Consider the following 22,288-nt stretch of genomic DNA (forward strand, 5'->3'; position numbering starts at 1 on the left):
TCACAGGATCTTTGCATTTTGAAAAGTTCCTCATATGTGAAATGTCACAAATTTTTCTCTATAATGTGTAAGTACTATGTCACCCCTCATTTCCAGTAACTAAAGACACTGATTTAAGATGTGTTATTGGTGTATGGATACGCTTTGCTACAGCACTGCTGGTTTTAACAACTTCTGTTTAAAGTTCTGTGGCAAAAACTGAGCACTTACATTAGTGCCTGTTCATGGGCATGTCAGTATGATAACCTTAAGGGTAATTAATCCCATCAGTCACTGGCAGGCTGCCAATGGCCTTGGTTTTAAGTCTGGTTCGTGCATCAGTCAAATGGTCTTTCAGCTTGTGCAGCAGAGTTGCAAAGAGTAGGCAATTAATCGATCGGCAAAAAATAATTGGCTTCATGATAATTGATTAATCATTTAGTTATTTCACTGGTTCCAGCTTCTCAAATGTAAAAAAACACTTTTTTTTTTTTGTCTTGTATGGTAGTTAAATGTAATATTTGGACTGTTAATTAAACAGAACATGTAATGTGAATATGTCACCTTCAGCTGGAGGAAATTGTAACTGGTATTTTTCACTGTTGTCTGACATTTTACTGACAAAAGGACAAATCAATTAATTGAGAAAATAATGGGCAGACTAAACAATAATGAACACAATCGGTAGTTGCAGCCATACTGTGCAGTCTCTTACATTGTTTTTTGTTATATGTGACATCTATGGAATATAATCTGTGATTCAGTGGCACAGATACAGATTTTTACTGCTGAGATTCACAGCATAAGCTACTTTTGCATAATGAATTATGCTCGAGTCACCAGCAAATCCCTCAATTCAGCAACTGTTTTGGTGCCACTTTAATAATTAAACTGTTTCACAGAGGCCACCTTACAAATCCACAGTAATGTTCTTCTTGGGTCTTCCTACCATTTGTAGTCTTCTCGTGATGCCATCACTGATGCTGGTATTTCATTGCAATTAAGTCTTTACTTGTTCTCAGTTTGTGTTGTTTGGATCTATTTTGCAAATTTTACATGAGAGGTAAGGGTGTGTGCTGCATTGACAAACCACCATGGAGATTACTGGTTCCCGGGGGAAACTCTGCCCTCAGGTCATAAACCACATCCCTGTCTGTGCCCGTTAAGCCATCAAACATTTATGTTTACCACCCATGTAAAGGATGACAAATGGCCCGTGTCCTAATGGATCAATGCTGATGTCCGTCAGCCAAACACACACACATAGACACACGCACACACACACACACACACACACAGACACATATACAGTTCATCCCTTGCCCTCTGTCACACCAGGACACCATCAATAAACTGAGCTTTTGTCACTGACAGCAAATAAGTATTCCTCACACATACACACTTGTCTGACCTGATAACCCTGCAATCACCCAAGCCTTATAAACTACAGTCTGAGAGGTGTGACACACACATGCACCCGTATACACACACAGGTCAGACAGCAGAGTGAGGTCACGGAGCTAAGGCGGCTCCATGGGAGAGTGGCCGACAGCCAGGCTGGAAACAGTGCTCAACCCTGGGGAGCAAAGCCCCAGAAATCCCCCTGCCTGGGTCAATACCACTGAAGAGATGCAGAGCAGCTGGAGGGACGGAGAGCTCACCTTTCACCGACTTTCTCTATCTCTGTCTCAGATAAAGGATTGTCCACAGGCACTCACTCTCTCTCACACACACACACAAAATCGGTCACCTGTGGTTTGAGACGACCTGTGCTTTTGTAAAATGGTGTGTATTTCACTGACTGCTGAAAGCTGCTCTTTCTCACCTGAGCTGGAGAACTACAGGACATTGCCAAGCCTAGCAGAAACTGGCTGGTATCAGAAAGTCTTTTATCTCAGATTAGACTCGTGCTTCCATATCAGAATGAATACTAATAATACCAGCCAGTGGAAAATATAATATTTGTATCAATGATATGTAATAAAGGGAGAGTAATATAAAAAAAAAAACACACTTACGCATCACTTCTTCTTTGTATTAATATGCTTTCTTGTACTTACTGTATCACATATATTTATTATTTCTCTGTATCAGGGCTTTATTTCTAGTAGCTAAGAGGATTTTTTAGAAACACAGCAACTGTGGATCTTGTTAGTGACTGAATGTTATCTCTAGCAAAGAGAACAGAAAGCAGAACTACAATAAATTGAAATGTGTCACATAAAGTAAGCCTATAATGTAATTTTAGCTGCACAGAGCCCTTAGTTCTATGATAGAGCAGGGATATTATGGTTCTCAGTAGACAGAGATGGTGCCATTGGCTGTGGTAGTATCTGTTCATTTAGTAGCTTTTGGAGAGATAGAGTGGCTGGAATATAGTGAATAGTAAAGACGATGCTTGCTTTTTGCCATAAATTTTGCAAATTGCTAATCTCTTAATTTTTTATTTTTTTTTAAGATATTGGTGGAAGGTGTTGCATTTTTTTTTTATAAATCATGGGGAGGGTTCAAAGATAATATCAGCAACTTTGAGGAGGTCTGAGCCAAAGGGACTTTTTTAAAAAAGTGAAACATAAAGTTCAGCTGCTGTCCCTACACTAGTAATTTTTGTACGGTCCCTTATATTAAATATTGTCCTAATGAGACAGCTCAGAATACACTTCAACCACTATTAAGTGAGAAGAGAACATTGAATTTGTGGTGCTCATAATGTACCAGAGTCTCTTAAGATACATAAAAAGAACATCTGTAGTGCAGATGGTATATTTTTAATTTTTGAAATTTCAAATATTCAGATTTTTTTATTTTTGTAGTATTGTTTAGGGACTGACAGGTGGCACTTCACACACCTGCTGTCATTCACAAGTACATCACTCTAGGATGGGGACGAGGCACTTGAAATGATGTGTGTGAGAGATAGAGTGTGAAGTATGAGAAGAAACATACTGCTCTTAAATGCTTTTGATGCCAAGTCAGCATCACTTTTCATCAGGGTAACCTCACCATCTTTCTCTTGTGCACACACACACACACACACACACACACACAGACACACAGACACACAGACACACAGACACACAGACACACACACACTCCATTAGCCAGTTAATGCAGCAGCAGTGGGGCTGATGTAATGCTCTAACCTTGAGGAGATGAGTTACACGTCGCAACCTCTTCAATAACGCTATCGTATCGCTACCCTATAGCCATTGTTATTACACTAGCAGACAAATATGAGGACAGACAGGCAGGGAGACAGACAGTGGAAGACACAATATGGAAGTGAGAGACAGAGACAGGCAGGAGGCAGTAAGACAGATAAGGATGATGATGAGCAAGCAAGAACAGACAAGTGCCACAATGGACGTCTATTCGAGATAATGTGCTACGATTTGGGGATTTAGAGGTGTTACAGTAAAATGAATGGTCTGAAAAGGTGGATTTTTGTTCAAGGCACCGTGACACAGTAAAATGTTGCTCCCTTTATTCCAAGACATCAGGCCTGAAGATCAGATGTGCATAGAATTTTTTTTTTTCATTTGTTCCACATCTGCTTTCGTCTCTTAAAAGGTACACTTTGGGGTTTTTAAAGTCCCCCTCCACTCAGAAATGTTGAATGTTTGAGCTTCACTGTACAGAAGGCTGTTTTCACATTCATCTGCTGAAAGTGGAAAGTTTCTATGAGCTCATTGAAAATCTGATTTTACAGGGCAGGCCTACAAGCATGATTTGTGACATCATAACTGGTTTTGAAGCTAATCCTGCTCCAATATTCAATTTACAACAGTGTGATGTGGAAACTTGAAGCCTTCAGTGCACAAACACTGAGAAGGAACTATTCCGTGAACAAGGAGACATCTTGTGTCCGGCAGTTAAACTTCTGAGATGAAATATATTTACATATTTGCAGATTCTGGGATTTTTAATGAGGCAGAAGGAGGAAATGTAATTTTAAGGATTTTGTAGTGGTAATTTTACTTTTTTTGGTGGAAAAACCATATCAGACACACATTATTGTTCCAAGCAGAGTATTTTTGTATGTCTGACAGGGAACTTTAAAAGTTGAGTTTTGGACTTGGTAAGATTAAAGCTAACAACCCATGATGATGTTAACATTCAAGTACCATCCACCGAGGCTAGCTTCTGCCAGACTAAAAGAAAACAGATGTGGAAAAATATATCAGTGAAATATCAGTGTTGAAATGACTGACCCACTGATCAACTGATCATTCCCTAAATTCTCCTGAAGTCATGTGCATGAGGCTATAGTAAGAGCAATGTCTTTTTTTACGGAATGGATTTAAAAGTGCTACAATCACTGCATGTCCAGCTAACTAACTTACTTTTTACAGAGTAAGTAACCTAACATTACATCCAAGACTCAGGAGCATATTATTAGCTAACTACATTATTTTGTGTGATCATAGGTGTAGATTTTTAGAACATGTGCCCCGCCCCCCAATAAAAGCATGAAAGAAGAAGCAACCGCTGTAACGTTACTCATAGACACAACAATGCCTCTGACAGGGGCGGGTCTTTTTTTTCTCAGAACTGGGTCTTTATTTACTCCCAGAATATGAATATGAATCATGAGCTCATACAACCACTGAATCTTTGAAGATAATTATCCCAGCCACACACACATTGCTAAACTTGACCTTGTGGATCGTAAAAAGATCTAAGGAATTCATTTCTTTCAATGAAAGACGCAAAAAGGCCTTTAGATCATTTCATTAAATGTCCCATGGCTTGACTTTTTGAGGCTAACTACGTTCCCTCAGAATTCTGTAAAGACAGAAAGAAACAGAAAGGAAAAGGAAAGTCTTGTTTTACAAAATAGGGCTTAGTGACTTTTAGTTTTGGTATAGTTCAACAGACTAAAATATTGTCTTCTCTCCAGTAACTGTCAAACAGTACTTTTCAATTTCACACTGTTAACAAAGAGTATTGATCTACTTTCAAAAGCACAAGAATAAATCAGTTTTGCTCAATATGGGATATGTAAGAGTAATCCTTTATGTTTAAGATGTGATTTCGACTGTCATGGCTTGTGTGTAGATTTAAACTTTTGAGCCTAAGGTTTTTGTTTTCCAGAATGATTTACAGGCTTTAACAAGGTCTCCTTCTCTAATAGATTAGATCAATGTTTTAATCGGTTATGGCCAAAATGTGTTGTATTCTTGTTTTCAGTTAGTTTCAATAACACAGTTCAGATGTACATGATTCCTAAAAATCATCCCAAAACACACATATGTGTTATATGTTGTTGATATGTTTTGAATGTGCAGAAAGTTTTGAACATTAGCAGAAATCTTGCTGAAAGACATATGAGCTATAAAAGTCCAGGGGTTTATAAATTAATTAAAATGAATTAATTCATCACTGGCATGAATGGGTGCCACATGTACATTTAAAGAGGTTACTTTCCCACACAAAAGACACAAAGGAGGACAGAAGAGTTAATCATCCCTATATGTGTGTTGACTCAGCAGGGATAATATTAAATGAGAAAAGTTGATCTACAGGAGGATAAATATTTGAAAGCACTAAGAGAATGAATGCCTGCTTTTGTGTACATCTGTCTGAAATTAAGGACCCATTGTTTCAAAAATGACTATGAATTTCAAATAGTAAATATCATTGTAAACATATGTGTAAAATCAGCACGGTTATGCAAAGAGCTCCAGGACCTTCACTATGGCTGCCAGAGTGACGCTGCTTCTTGTGCTGAAACAATCAGTCAATTATATTATTAATTCATAAAGCAAGTAAGCCTTGTTTCAACTACTCAAATGTGAGGATTTGTTGATTTCTTTCTGTTTTATATATCATAAATAGAATATTTTTGGATTTTGAACTGTTTGTCTAATAAATTAAGACATTTAAAGAGTTCACCTTGGTCTCTGGGAATTTTTGATGGGTGTTTTTCACTATTTTCTAACATCTTCTAGATTCACATTCTCCTCCATTTGTCCTTACTAAAATACAAAATAGAGAGCTAGAATAGTTAAAGTCCCCTTCCTGAAGCAGACTGTTCCATGTTGTGCGCTTCAGCGAGGGGAAGTGAGTATGCTCACCAATGTGGTACAGCCCAATCCAGTCGGTGGCATCCACTTCCTCTTTGATGTCCCAGGAGATGACCAGGTGGCTGTGACCTAGAGTCAACTGGTACGTAGACGCAGTGAGCGATGAGCGGCTGTCTGATGTCACTAGGTCTGTGTCGCTATTGGCCCGCTGGAGCCCCATCCCCGCTGCTTCTGGCTGGACCCCTGATGAGGAGGATGATGCTGAGGGGGAACCCCCGACCTCGCCCTGCACCGACAGGCTGCGGAGGTTGTCTGGCCCGATTGTGTATGGCCGGGTGTGCGGGTTGCGCCGGCGCACTGCCAGCAGGTGCTCCCGGGCGCTGCCGTTGGCCGACGATGAGGTCGACGGGGAGGAGGAAGAGGAGGAGGCGGTGGCAGCTGTCGCCATGGTTGCCACCGAGGCAGAGGCGTTGAAGGGCGGGGGCGAGAAACGAGGGGGAGAGGAGGAGAGCTGGTGGTGGTGATTGTGGTGCTGGTGGTGGTGATTGTGGGAGTGGGGTTGAGGGTGAGGATGATGGTGGTGGTGGTGATGATGATGATGGTGGTGGTGGGGTGAGGAGGGGGCAGAGGAGGTGGAGGGGGTGGGGGAGGATGACTGGGGGCGGGGGCGGGGGGGGAGGACGGCCGTTGCGAGGGAGGGGCGAATGGTGGAGGCCAGTTGGGTGTACCAAAGAAAGAAAACAAGAAGGGAGGGGAAAGGAAGGAGAGAGTGTAAAACTAGACCAGACTGAAGGAGCAATAAATGTCTGGACAGCTGAAGAGAAGAAAAATTGATAAATAGACGTAGAGATGGAAGTACAGATGGGTGAATGAAGTGATAATGAGGCAGGAAGTGCACTGTCCAAGGCACCTCTATTTTAAAAAACACTTGACAGAACAGTCTGGATTTTGGTGTCCTCGCCACGCATTTCTTTGGCCCTGCTGGTGTTCCTTTGGGCAAGGCACTTTAGAGTTCCCAGGTTCCACTAGTCATCATTCAAGGTATTATGAGGAGATGTGAACAGGACTCTTTCAGTCTTTTTCTCTCTTTGATCAGTCTTTTATATCACGTTTCCACTAAATGTCGATATTGTTGATATATCCCTCTCAACACCCTGCGACACATGTCCATTTTCACATATTATAAGTGACAACCACGGAGCAACACCTTGCTCAAGGGCGCTAGAGTTCTTTGTAAATCATCCAGGCACCCATTATGACCAAGGAAAGCGATGGGGGTGGGAGATGGGCAAAGAGAGAGACGAGGAAGGAGGGATGACAAGTGTTCCGGGAATCCTTCTGCTCGTTTGTCCAGGGAGGAGGGGGTGATGAGAGGGCGTTCCTACGATCCACAGGGAGGACAAGGGTGAAGGGAGATTGGAGACCTATAGGAGAGAGAGACAGAGAGAGAGGAAGTAAGAAATGTGAGTAGGGGAAAAAGGTAAACAAGGAATGGTGGTCAGTATTTTGTGGTAATACTTGGTAGGGTTGGACCTAAAATTCACAATTCACAAAAAATAGTCAAATCATCTTAATAAAGATAAAAGTTAAAACAGCTTCTTCGTGTGTTGGCTCCCTTCAAGTTTATCCTAATTCTTTAAAGGATATGGTTGGTTCTTATTGTAAACAAATCCTATGAAAAGACCAAAATCAACAATGAATTGATCCACTAAGAGTATAGTATTGTGTGTATATCAAAGCCTGATATATCTTATTTCACTATGCTGTAGAGCTCCATTGTGGTCCAAAAACTATTAACAAGGCTACACACACCAGCAGATCTTTGACACAAGTTACTTTGTGATATTTGGGAGATTTGGAGTAAAATGTTCCTCATGTATAAAGAATATTGGTCTGTTTTATAAATGTATTGTCTCAAAAAGAATAGCTACGGTGTAGAATCTTATGTGAAGTATAATTTAAACAAAAGAAAAAGATCCCTATGTGCACAGTTACATTCAGGAACATCATCATTAGCCGTATAGACCAGCAGGTTCAATCCAGAGGAGGACAGATTTTGTTTGAGGTTCGTTTCTTGTTTTACCGTCCTGTCTACAAGGAGGTAAGGAATGTACTTCTTAGTAAGATGTCCTCCATTTATGTTGATTTCTTTGGGCTGGATGATTATGAGAAACCTCAAGAAGGGAACCTTTTTTGTGGCAGATTTTATTTGCCAAGCTTGGGAGAGAAGGGGGAATATTTTGTTTAAGACAGTGCTGTATAATAATCTGTAATTTTGTAATGAAATGAAACATTTGACCACTGCAACTGTACTTTAGGTGTCTTGTAAACCCATGAGGGTTGGATACTTTGTGTGCATGACAGAAAAATAAAAGAAAATCAATCATAATGCTTACTGTAAAGAAACCAAACTATTTGACAGAAAAACCTGGATAAATTGAGATTTTGACACAATAATGGTGCTAAATGAAAAGTCAGGAGATCACAAAGCATATATCCTCTGGAGAACATGAATGTCTGTACAAAATTTCATGGCAATCCATCTGATAGCTGTTGACATATTTACCAACAGACAGACAGAAAATGTGCTGCTGAAAAATAGTTCCCAACAAATGCACTCTTTCCTCCTGTAAGTGGAAACTACAGTGACCAGCTGTTTTAGTAAATTACTGAACCTTTTTTAAACACTGAAACTATACATTTGTGAGCTGTTTTTGAAGATTAACGTATTCAGTGGGAACCAATGAGCTTGGAGCTGAGAGCCACAGACATAACATATTAAAGCTACATCATTTAAAAGGCCTTGTACACTCACAGAAGTGCTTTCATTTGCTCTGGATAATTACAGCTCGGCTGTGTCCAAAATCACTCCTTCATTCACTACTCAATAGTTTACTCAATAGACCCTTTTCCCAGCAGATTTTTTTTGACTTGTCAAAGCAGGAAAAACAAGGGTGAAATTTATCACATTAATGATGGCTGCATTCCTTAAAGATGAGTCAGTTCCAGGGATCCTGTATTGTGTAGGCTTACTCACTGATATAGCTTACTCAGACAATTAATGGAAAGGAGTCATTGTTAATCTCATTATTTAAAGGGAAGTTCAACCTGATGTATTTCCCATGAATGTGGCCATTGTGGTTCTATGTGTCATGCTAACTTTTCTCTCTCCAGATGTGTTAAAGATTCAGGAAAACAAATGATGATTTTTACAGGAATCATTTCAAACGTTTGTTTTAGAGTCTGACCAAAGATAAGAATAGAAACTAGCCACCAGAAGCAGCCGTTATAGCTAACTGCATATACATCAGGTTGAAATAAACTTAAATTTTCCAAAATGTTAGGAGCATTTTTCAATATAATGCAATCCAGTACAACACCACCACCCATTACGACATCAGTAATAAACATAAAGAATTACAGATTTATTATTGAATTATCACCTTTCTGACAATATCACCACTGAACATGTATAAGCTTCATAAAAGTGGATTTCATGGCAGAGCTGTTGTGTTGGATTGCATTATATTGCACAGGTGTTCCTAATAAAGTGCTCAGTGAGTGTATAGTGGATGAATTTACACACTCAGAATTTGGACACAAATAAAATGGTAAAATGACCAGTAAATATAGTACTAGAGCTGCAACCAACGTTACTAACATTACTGATTCATCTGTAGTTTATTTCCTCCATCTGATCATTTTTGTCTATAAAATAAAAATAGTGAGGTTATAATTTTAAATAGAACACGGTTATATCCTCAAATTGTTTGTTTTATTCAATCAACTGTCCAAAACCCAAAGACATTCAGATAACTACCATATATATGACAAAGAAAAGCATTACATCCTCTAATAGTAAGTAGAGAGTGATTTTGGACCCATGCCTTTAGTCAGGTTCTGGGTGGAGCTATGCTGGGAATGACAGGATGTCACTAAACTCTGTGAACTAATAATAATCATAACAGTAATGGCCTAACAGGTGCAACCAAACTTACAGGAGAATGAGTCAGCTGTCAGCAATACAGCACAATCTGCAGACGCCCAGACAGTCTTAAGAAGAGGTCTGATTAGGCAAATTCAGCCTTTGACATAACCCAGTCTTTATGTTTGTATATCACTCTGATACACTTATTTCGCAATACAAAGATAGGTTTGTACGTTGCTTGCACAATATGACTTTGTGAGGATATCTCCATCATACTTACATACACAGCAGCGGCTACTTCAGAGGTCAACAAGTTCAGCTCTTCCTGAATGGATAGAAATTAAACCATATCCTGTTGACCTTTCAAAACACTTGGGCACACACACACACACACACACACTACCTCTTCTCTTCACTGTCTCTCTTCTCCTTCATTTCATTCTCTCTCTCGCACACACACACTCTTTGGTTGCCATGGCAAGAGGTGATTAAGTCAAAACCGTGTCTCTGCTTCCATCACGTCAAACCTAATGATCAACCACCACTCCCCTCCTTCCTCTCCCTGTCCCATTCTCTATCCTTCTTGCCATTACGAGACCAAACGGATGTGCACTCACGCACTGGCACACCATCCCCGGATGCTTCTGAATTAGTTTTGCAATGTGCTGCTGATTGAGAGCGAGAGAGAGAGGGAGGGAGAGAGGAATATGGAAAACGTGTTGATAGTGTAGATAGGAAAAGTATAATATATTATACCTCCATACTGGATGTTGATTTGTACCTGCTTTAACACATAAAATAGAGGTAAAGATTAGAATCAAAAATTTAATGCTTTTAAGAAAATATAAGATTAATTTAACAATGGCTTACATCAGTGTTTATGCATGAGACTCAAATAATTTTGGGGGGTATTTTTGAATTTTTTCATTTCAAATGTCAGTGTGGAAAGTTGACTGACACAGCGTGCATCTCCAGTAAGTGGAGTCACTTTAAGTTACAAAAGAATAAGAGAAGTTTGTTCATATTTCAGCAACATTTTACAGGTGGAGAAAGCTTGTGAAATGCTGGTATTGCTCAAAAAACTGCATTTAAAATATCACATTTTGGTCATGTCAAGAATGGAGAGGCTGACCAAATCCTATTTAAACCTTTCTGTCACAACAGACTGAAACTTCTCTTTCCATGGAAATGATGCCTTGTGGAAACTCTTCTTCACATGAACTAGAAAGGCATTAGAGGAAAGCACTAAAGGAAATGAGGCGTAACTGGTAGCCTACTGTATGTAAGTACAGAACAACTTGTGCATAAACGTAGGTTATAAATAGGCCACTTGCTCATTTTCAGAGGAAAAGTTAGGAGAAGAGAAGTAGGAGAAGGAGGGAGAACCCTTCCTGTAAATCCCTTTATAGAGGTGTCCAACAACAAAGCCTTATCAGACCAAATCATCCAGATGGATAATCTACAGTGTCCCTCAGAACTTGATAAATCTGCATTTTCAAACTTTGCACCCTGGGCTTTGAAACACTGCCTTCATATCAGGCAACTCAAGAATCACATTCAAAAACTGTTTCATAAGGAATGTTTTACATAGTCTAAGTTTGATCTTTCTCATGTCTCTCTGAAATGAGAAAGATAAAACTCTGTTTTGTTATGTTAGATGTGATTGTTGGAGATGAATGATGTGTTTTTATGTAACTATGCAACACCTATTTTACACACTAAGAGGACAGAGTATTGATTAATGAATCAATACTTTATTTCCCTGCACACCGCAGCAAGCAGGAACATCTGATTATAGTGAAAGCAGAAGGTTCATGGCGATATTGAGTTCCTTGATCAATATATTTTTCTAAAGGGGACATATCATTTTTTTTTCTGGTTTTCTGTTATTCATTTACTGTTATAATGTCGGATGTTAAACATGGTCAAAGTTGCAAAACCTGAGGTTAATATATGTAGAAATGCTCCCTGCAAGTCAAAAGTCAGGGCTTCAACCTGCCCTCAGCGCTTTGTTTGCAACATTTTCTTCTACCTTGAGATTGAGCTGACGTCAGATTGTCACACGTGCTCATAAACGGCCGCCCATTCCATGGCCTTGGAACATGTATTGATGTATTTGAGAAGTTGAAATTTCAAGTAAAGAACAACAAAAAAAACAAAACAGTGAAACCCTACCACTTGTTTCATGGTTTATTGATGTAGCCTCTCGAGCAGCTGGACGTCAGTCATGACGCAACCTCTGGAAGCTAACCAATCAGAGCAGAATGGGCTGATCAGGAGGGGGGCCTTTAAGAGACAGGAAGCCTGCTTCGGACAGAGGCTGATTGGAGGGGCTGTGTAAAGGGCCAGTATACGATAAATAAGGCGTTTTTTGAACTGTAAATCTTGCAAAGATATTCCAGTAAAGCCCCAGAATAAAAAATACACACCTGGAAATGTGCAGAACATGTCCCCTTTAAACAACTGTCTGGAGATTATGCTTCACTTAGCCAGAGAAAACAAGACTTGCAGCATAAAAAAACATGGGGGTTCATGTGGTGATACACGTGTGTCTCGGAGTCAAAGGAAGAAGCGCATGTGTTCTTTGAGACGGGCATGAGATGGAAAAAACCCTTCAAAAAGAGCTTTCTGTGTCATCTGGCCTTTACAGCATTTCACCTGCATTTTTCAGTCATCTCACGTGCATCTGACTCCTTCAATCAGTTTAATCAATACAGCTGTCTACATAGGCGTGCGTCGCTGCAACCCAAAACATATTGTTATGCTTTAAGTCTATATCCTACACTAAAAACTGTGCCTGAACATCTCTAACGTGCTGCTTTCACTACACAGCTGTGCAGACATGGTGATAAAAGGTCAAAATTTACCCAACACACCATCACATGAAATAACCTTTAGTGAAACAGTAAGGGAGAAGTTGAAGGAGGAGTGTTCCCACATGCTGTGATACTTAATTTTAGCTTTGAATTACGGTTTCAACATTAACTCTTCAGTCCAGTTTCCTTCTTTACTGAATTGATTCTGTTTTTACACCAACAATGATGGGAGCCGTGCTACAATAAAACTGGTATTAAATCCAGGCTCACACACACACGCATGCACACACACCCACACATTCACGCCCACACATCTGGCCAGATAGTTTTATAAATAGCTTCGGGCAGAGGCCATTGCTGAGCATGGTGCTGTTGTCAGAGTTTAAAGCTACTTGTACTGACACACACACACACACACACATATTCATACACAGTCTCAAAATTAAGCTGAATGCCCGGATGCTTTGTACTTACGAATTTGAGCACACACGCATACCCTCTCTTTCTCAGAAAACACACCAAAAACTATTGCACTCCACCCTGAAAGTCACACAAATTAAAACCCTGTCCCACACACACACACATGAAGCTCTCAGGAGGTAAGTGTCCTTGATCCAGCAGCAGGATTAAAACAGAATGGGGTGGGGTGGGGGGGTATTTACTGTTGACAGAATGCCTTCTCTAATCCGCTGCATTACCACACGCTTCAATCTGCAGCTGGAGCTCTGCAGCCATGTTTCCATCCAGCTGTCCAGCAAATTTGATCTCAGCAGACTGCAGTGAAAATAAAATGCAAATTAGGGGTTTCTATCAGCTGGGTTGGAAGGTCTGCCTCAATGCAAAATGTATATAAAGAAACACAAACTTTAGTCTGTGTCATTTACTAGTTCGTAAAGGGGAACGCCAGAAATTTGACACATCAGTTTGTTTACAGGAGTACTACTGTATGCAGGACCACAAGCGTCATGGAAATAGTTATAAGACATTTCATTTATCAAACTATAGCTCCCCAGTCATCTCCAGATGTGCAAAACCAGATAACCACTGAGATGTCCTCCAGACACACAGAGGCAGACATTACACAACTGTTAGTACTCCCTGTGACCAGCAAACTTTTTTACCTTTAAATCATTATAGTTGTGTTACATGTTGGCTTTGTATAAGAAAGGTAAGTTTGTGAAGTTTTCACCTGTGTTAGGTGGGATCAATTATAAAGCTATCAAGTGTAGTGATGTCATTTGATTTGCTGCTTCTCCTCTGCTTTCCACTCCAATTTAATTTACATTTGGCATTTAAACTTAGACGGTGAGTTATTAATACCTGACCTGTGACGTAACCCCTGCTTTCCCATCCGCTGCCCCCCACCCGCCCCGCCATCTCTAACCGCTCCAACTTCCCTCCTCTGTCCTCCCTCTCCTCCCCATCTCACACATACTCAATGAGGTGACCTTTGACCTCAGTCAGCCTGTGTCATACGGCTCAGCATTCCACATTAGGCATGCACATAAAACTCTGCACTGGTCACACCAGTGGCTTAATACAGAACTGCTTTAAGTATCAGCAAGTGCCAAGCATTACATTCATTCCCCAATGCAGCAACTAAAATCTGAATTATCTTCTGAGAACTATAATGATACTGCAGTTATTGTGTGTATGTTTAAGAGGATAAAACAGTTTTTGGACAAATCTTTCAAATGATCATAAAAGTAATTACATTTTTGTTTGTCCATCATCACATATATGAAAGGATTTTATCACAGGGCTGTGGCTTTGTTATTGAATAATCATTGGAATAGGGAAGAAGATTCAGCCTGGTTGTAGTGACTGAAATGACATTTGGTGTTGTTGTTGTTGAGCCTGTAGGAACTCTATGCCATGTCAGTCTCAATCAACTGCAGGAGAGGAAAGGCTGATTCACTAGACTGTATCTACAACTTTTCAACGAGGGAAATCGCCCAAATGGTACAAAATGAAAAAGATAACAAACAGCCCAAAATGATTTTTACAGAAAAAACTCAATCTGGTAACACTGGCGTCAAGCTTCTGGGTGGGTGTTTCCTATCGTAGTGGTTAACTGACATCTTGGAGCAGATACTGATATCCATTTCAGCTTAACAAGGAAACACTGTCCTCGGAGGAAGGAATTTTGTACTAAAATGACTTTGGTGCATCCTCACTTGATTTGACTAACTCAGACTGCTGAAGGCTCGTATTAACATCAGATAAACTTTAGTATTTCTGCACAAAACAAGGACTGTGGATTTTGTCCCTCATTTCTGCACACTCCTTCTCAGAATTATAACTCGCGACCTAAATACAGCAGCATGTCCAGAGCAGAGCTCATCCGTTATAATCAAGTGAAACTGCAACACTGACCACAGAAACCGCTGCTCATCTCTATTTTTTCATGGCTGGTTTATTTTTTCCTCTTTCTCTACGCGTAGCTATGTGGCCCTCCAACAGGTAAAACTACATAGAACTGTGTAAAAAACAAGTACAATATGTTTAAAAATGAATGAGTTGAGTCTTGTTAGATTCAGCATGACTTACGCTTTGAAATCAAGTTCAAAAAGCTCCTCATAACTGCAGATCTTGCCTTATAATAATCATATTTTGAGTTTTCTTCAGTGTCTCAGTGATCCAGTAATAATCATCTGTACATCCATGGTCACAGTGCACACAGGAAGTGCTAAGAGTTAATGCTGCATGACTTTTTATGGTGACAATTTGCCAGAATGTAAACAAATACAGGCTAAAGACACAGACCACAGCTAACTCACATTGACTCCATGGCAACATGTTTTTATCTGTAGCTCCAAAACTTAGAATTGGACGATCCCCAACAAAAGACAAAAAACAATAGGAGTGATAATATACAGGATGGGTTCACAATTTTTCAAATTTGTCTTGAAACAACAGTCAGGAACCCAAATGAACACTGAAATATGTTTTTCTGGCTGTAATCATTCCTCCTGTTCATACTGACCATTAGAAGATCCCTTCATAATGCACTTACAATGTAAGGGATGGGAGCCAAAATCCACAGTCCTGCCTCTGTGCAAAAATATATATTAAGTTTATTATTAAGTTAATGTGAAGCTTCAGCCAGATATCTTTCAACGTTACAGTGTTTTTAGTGTCAAAGTCCTTCTTTTTGTTACTATACTTCCATCGCAGCTCAACAGGGAAACACTGTCTGAGGAAACACAAAGAGGGAATTGATGCTAAAAAGCCTCATATAAACTTCAGATAAACTTTTAAATGCATTCTTGGCCTCCATCAGGCCAAAATCCAGAAGTCCAAAGTGGAAGCCAGTTAGTGTAGCTTGCTAACGTTAAGACTGACTGATTGCCCACTGGATGATACTTCCCACTGGACTGTAATATGATTTTTATAATATTTAATATGTTATAAATATAGAAAGGCTGCATTACTTCAATTTTTATGTAGAATTAGCACTGACTGAAATAGGATTTTTTAGTCTGGAATCAGTATGATATGTGGTACTGCACTGAAAAAAATGTCAGTTTCATATTAGCGTGACATAACACAACATAAATACCCCTAATGCAATTATATCTTTAAATTAATTACATTTCAGCTACGATGGAAGGAAGGAAGAGTCCAGTTAGAAGACACCATTAAACCCACAACAGGAGCTTGTAATCGCTCGTACATGTCATGTAACATAATGATCCATTGTATCTGCATGCTCAGCTACTATTTAAACATAGAACTGTGAAAATCTGCCATCTGGGGATCTCAACAGTCTTTCTCAGCCCCCCCCCCTCACCCGCCTTTTGAAGAAAGTCATGTAGTACTTCAGGGGGCTACAGGCTCCACTCTGGAAGATGAGGTGGTGGTTGGTGGGGAAGGGGGCATTGGCGCCAAGCTATCAGCACACACACATACACACACACATACACATATACAAGCAAAGTCACCCCTCCACACATAAATGCTTTCACAAACACACACACAGAGGAGACAGTGAGTGGATTGATGGAGTGTGTAGACTGCATCACAGAGCTGACTCATCACTGCCCCACTGTCTCTAAGACTATTTGTGTGTGTGGTCATCTCTGCAGGCTTTTGATTTAGGTGTGTGAGATCATAAGCTAGAATGTTTTAGGTGAGTACCTGCAGTGGCGAAGCGTCCCCACATTATTTTTAAAAAGGTACACTTCCTGATTTTGGCATCTTGCCCCCAAATCCAAAACATCCCAATGAATGTGGCGTGTAGAAAACTAACAGGCATGCATGTCAGGAGAAACTGACACTCATGCCAAAAACTGTCTAGACCCAACCTAACATTCTGAGAAACAACTTCTCATTTACTTTTTTCTCAAAAGAATTTACAAGAGTCAACTGGTCAAGGCAGATGGCCGCCCACCTAGAGCCGGGTTCTGTTGAGGTTTCTTCCCGTTAAAGGGGAATTTTTCCTTGCCTCTGTCGCCAAGTGCTTGCTCATGGGGGAATTTTGGGTCTCTGTAAATTAAAGAGTACAGTCTAGACCTGCTCTATGTGAAAAGTGCCCTGAGATGACTTTTATTGTGATTTGGCGCTATATAAATAAAATGAAATTGAATTGCGTGATCATCTGGATCCTCTCTATTCATGATTCTTCATTTCCAGTCTTTACAACAGCCTGCATGAAACGGTTTTTAATGTCAGGGGTAGATTTAGATGTATATTGATGATAGCAGCTTAAAAAATATTTATAGCTCATGATGTCATGACATCATAGATAGGACTGCACCTAATGATTATTTTCAAAGTCAATTATTTTGTTGATTTTTTTGGTTTAACGTGTTTAATCACTGTTTCCCAGAGCCCAAGATGACGTCCTCAAATGTCTTGTCCGGTCATAGACGACTAAAAATTCACATTTGGGAAGCTGGAATTTTGGAGAATCTAGAAATTTTCTTCTTTAAAAAATGACTCAAAATAGTTGGCAATTTATTAATTAATCAACTAATTGTTGCAGCTCTAATCTCAGATATACACATTAGCTTGTGATGTCATTTAACAATTTTTTTTTTTTCTATTTTAAAAATCTCCCATTCTGCTATTTTGTCAATTTGGGCTTCCATATCTGAAGAGTCTGTTTAAACGCACTCAGCTGTGTGTTGAGCTGTGTGAGATACAGTCAGACCAATCTTTTCTACAGCAGCAGCTTCAAGTCTGCAGGTTATTTATAAATAGTGAGACTTTGTAACTAAATATACACACACAACCTGGTGAAAACAGACCCAGGAACTGACATCAATACAGCCAGCAGTGGTGCTACACAGACAGGCTGTTTGCACTGTACAGTACGTAATGCACATATGCCCTAAATCTGTATTTGATTACTATTCTCATCATACGCTAAGACAAAGGAATGATGGGGAGAGTTGCATGCACATTCCTGTAAAAAAGCTAAATGTTTGTGGGACAGGAGGAGTGTTCAGTAGTTGGGTTATGTGTCTGCATAGAAAAAGAAGGAGAGAGCAGCTAATACTGAATTATGCAAGTGTCAGAGCTTAGAACGAGGGAAGATTTAGATGTTCAAAAAAAAAAAAAAAAAAAACATAGAGCCATCTCATCAGCCTAATTAAAATTAAAAAGTGGAGCTACTGTGGAAAGCAGTGACCCAGTCCCTGAGGAGATGCCGGAAATTCGGCCTATTTGCCCAAATAACGTTGTGATGTTGGGGTGGTTCACTTCTCTGCCTGCAGGGAGACTCTCAGCCAGACATGAGAGCAAAACACAAACTGTCCCTTGAACTACTTTTTTTCTGTTTGTATAACAAAATGTATTCTGTATATCTTGTATAGGGTTGTGCAGAAGCAAGATTTCTAAATTAGGACCACAACCACACACATATACTGTATGCACGCACACACACACACACACACACACACACACAGAGTCCTGAAATAGCTGTAGCATGATTGCAGAACAATGAGGTGGTCCCGTCAGAGGCGACAGCTTTCTGTCCCCAACACACCCATCACATTCCTCTGTGCCAGTTTCTGTGTGTGTGTTTGTGTTTCAGTGCATTCTTGCACTTCTAACCTTGTGCGGACCCAACTGACCAATCCAAAGAGACAGACATGACAGCGCTCCACCAGCTGAGGACGTTTTATTCACTGATGCCAAAGAAAAACTACGGGTCAGAGGCTAAAGCAAAAGGTTACAGCCAGGTTTATGTTAGGATTATTTAGTTTAGGTTAAAGGGATTGATCGACATTTTGGGAAATATGCTTATTCGCTTCCTTGACGAGAATTAGATGGTAAGACTGATAGGTCTCCTATCTATTGTTAAAGATGAAGTTGCCACCAGCAGCTGGTTAGCTCAGAAGAAACTCCAGGAAGTCACTGCTTCCAGCCAAGAAATAGTCCAGCACATAACTCCACATAAAACCACCAATTTTGTTTTTTAATGCCTCAGTTTATGCACTGATTAAACAAACAAGATAACATGTTGGTAAGGTTTAGAGGTTCTGGTAGACACACTTTGTTATCTTTGGACAGAGAATGGCCAGCTGCTTCCTGCTGTGTCTGGTTTTCATGCTAAGCTAACCGGCTTAGTGTAGCTTCATATGTAACGACAGACAACTTTTGTTTTTTTAATTATTCAAACAATTTTATTGATAGAAAGACAGTGTAAAAAAGAATAATTGACTTGACAAGAACATTTTGAAACCCAGCATAACAGCCAAAACAACAACAAACAAACAATAAAACCCCACCCTTTCTCCTACAATAACACTACACTGTAATACTATGTTTTGCTCTTAAAGGGGAAGTGCACCCATTTCCCACATCAGCATGTGTTTCCAGGTGTTGGAAAACCTGCATATGAACCAAGTAGTATAAAGCCTTTTATGGCTCCAGAGGGAGCCGTGTGAAATCAGATAAACCGCCTCAAGTGATGTCACTTGAGTCAGCGTCGGTTCGGGCTGAAGACCACAAGTTTGAATATGAAAGAAATGTGGGGATGTGGAGTTAGAAAGCAGTGAGGTTAACAAACCTCTGTAGCAGACTCCTTATCTCTAGCAGCTCCAGGGTCCATTAGCCTCTACTGGCATAACACACCCCAATCTCCAATCCAGCAGTCAGTCTAGTTGCATTGTGGGTAATGTAGGTGCCAAACAATATCGCTGGTTCTACTGTATTAGGGTTTGTTTTTTTTTTAATAAAAACTCTTGATTGCAAGTCCTTTTTAAAGGGGCACTACACAGATTTTAACATTATATAAACATACTATCTTCTGTAGCTCTGGTGGAAGAAAATAAACATAATAATGTCATAGTGATGTGATCAGTTATCTTGGATTGAACTTTTCATATCTTGTAAAGAAAGCTTGTGTTACGAGTGAAGAATTTACCAGGTAGGCAGGGTTTACTGAAAGGGACTGCTGAGGTGCATTCCCAAGCGTCCCAAGTGTTTTTTGGAGCTTGGGACTGTTTCCCTTTCGGCCATTCTTTTATTTAATCTGCTTTTTCTGAGTCCCTCAACTTTATAGAAGTTTCATACTAAACTGTTGGAGTACCCCTTTAAATTTGATTTGTCACTTCCTGTGGGTAGAACAATGTCCATGTCTGACAGTAAGGTAATATATCTACAAGGTTTTGTATCAAAAACAGGAAACATTTCTCTGTTGAAGCCACACTGCAAAATACTGTTGGTCAGAGTATAGATTATTCATAGTAACTGACTATTAAAGATATAACATCAACCTCATATTCATGTGTCAGTGCCTAATAGAGGTTTTCACCTTCTGATCATGTAGCATATGAGAGAATGTGTTTGTTCAAACAATACGGATGCTCGTTTTATCCAAGAGCAAATGAGAAAAAGTCTTTTAGGATGTAGATCAGAACAGGAGGTTTAATTAAAGTAAAAGCAGGCTGGGTGCTAGCAAAGTGGTGTCAAATGTCAGGTCAATAGACCTAGTAGTCAAAAATAGGCTTTATACACTAGAGAATCTCCCTTGTATTTGGGTATTTGAGTGTAGTACCAAGAGGCAGCATGGTGGTGCAGCCAGTATATGAACGCGACTTCTACTAGACACTGATCCTGCTGAAGTGTCCTTGAGCAAGATGAGGAAACCCTACCAGCTCTAATGCCTTAAGGAAAAAAGATAAATGATATCCATCCTGCATGAACCTTCTTCTTTTTCATACACTGAGGGATGCTGCAGTGAGAACACTTCATATCCACTTCAAAATAAAAACCTTTTTTTTTTTTTTAGTATAGACAGATCAGATGAGTTTTTTTTCACACATCTGCAAGTGAAATACTGGTGCATGAAAACCACATCTTCATTTTTAACCACAGATTTCAGACAAACACAATGAAGCACACAAATGACCTGCCAATCAGTCTGATGGGAAATGTAACCTCAGCCTACACTGTAGCTGATTATATACAGAATATAATCAGGGTCAGATCCCAGATGAAACTGTTAGGGAGGAAATATGAGGAGATGAGCCGTCCTGTTATTCTGGGATTGATCTGCTTGTGTGAGCACATTACAGCTTTGGGTCTGATTTACTCACATTCTGTGACAGTGTGTGTGTGTGTTAGTGCGTGTGTGTGCAGGTGCAAATCTCTGTTGGCTTTTCCCTTTTTGGCTAAAGCCTCTTTTCATTTTGACAGCAACACTTGACGCTGCTGGGATAAAGATTTTCTTTTGGCTTTGTTGTGGTTTCTATTAGGCCTTTATTTGTCACTGTTGCTGTCAGTGAAACACATCAAAGCATGACTTCATCGGCTCACAATACCAGCCCAGTCGGAGGCAGCCAGCAGACAGATTGATGAGCGTAAAAAACAATGTGATGAAATACATTGCGCTTATAGAAAACGTCAATTAATGGCTAGATGGCATCAAATCTTGCTGCCAGAACCACATCAAAGAAGCCCCCTGGTATACAAAAATAAACATGTCTGTCTAATAATACCTATACAGCTGAGACACCTCACTTACCTTCGCTTTAGTGATTTAAACGTGTATATCCGCTTCAACATGCCCCGAATAAGTCGCTTAATCATGGACGACGGACCTCCATACCCACACGGCCCAGGCACCACCGACCCTTCATCGGCGTCCAAGCGGGATCCGGTGCTCCAGAGCCGGGCGCAGCCCCGCTGCCTCTCGGTAGTCCAACCTCCGGTCAAAGCGAAACCTTCGTTTGCAGATAAACGTCGCCCAGTATTTATTCCAAAATCATGGTTGCCATCTCTTTCTCTCCGCCGCGTCGTTGACTTCTCCGTGGTGTTGCCAGGCTGGGTAGAAAAACGCGTTCATATCTTATTTATTTGGCAGAACCCTCACATCCGCCTCCCCGTTTCCGCTGCTTCACACACTTTATTCCCGTTGTGCTTCCACTCTGCCATGCTGGAGTCAAGCTAAACCAACAACATTCTGATTAAAACGGCTTATTTCTATTAAAAGTGCTGGTTAGGAACTTTTTTTATGAACCCAGACCTCATTGTGGGAGTCCACATTGACCGAGCTCAGAATCAAAATAACTGATTTAACACCTCCT

At 40.1% G+C, this 22,288-nt stretch overlaps 1 protein-coding gene across 2 annotated transcripts in view; it reads right to left on the reverse strand.

Moving 5' to 3' along the window:
- hecw2b (HECT, C2 and WW domain containing E3 ubiquitin protein ligase 2b) overlaps positions 1-22,281 on the reverse strand; it is a 47,334-nt gene extending 25,053 nt beyond the window's left edge. For both annotated transcript variants that reach the window (XM_067583764.1, XM_067583763.1), the window contains exons 1-2: positions 21,727-22,281; positions 6,057-7,429 (exon numbers count right to left, since the gene is read on the reverse strand). In XM_067583764.1, the coding sequence (XP_067439865.1) occupies positions 6,057-6,453 (397 nt within the window). In that variant the 5' untranslated portion in view covers positions 6,454-7,429; positions 21,727-22,281. The remainder of the gene's footprint in view (positions 1-6,056; positions 7,430-21,726) is intronic.
- Positions 22,282-22,288: the final 7 nt, after the last annotated feature.

Source organism: Thunnus thynnus, chromosome 24, assembly GCF_963924715.1.
Source record: "Thunnus thynnus chromosome 24, fThuThy2.1, whole genome shotgun sequence".
NCBI classification, from domain to species: domain Eukaryota; kingdom Metazoa; phylum Chordata; class Actinopteri; order Scombriformes; family Scombridae; genus Thunnus; species Thunnus thynnus.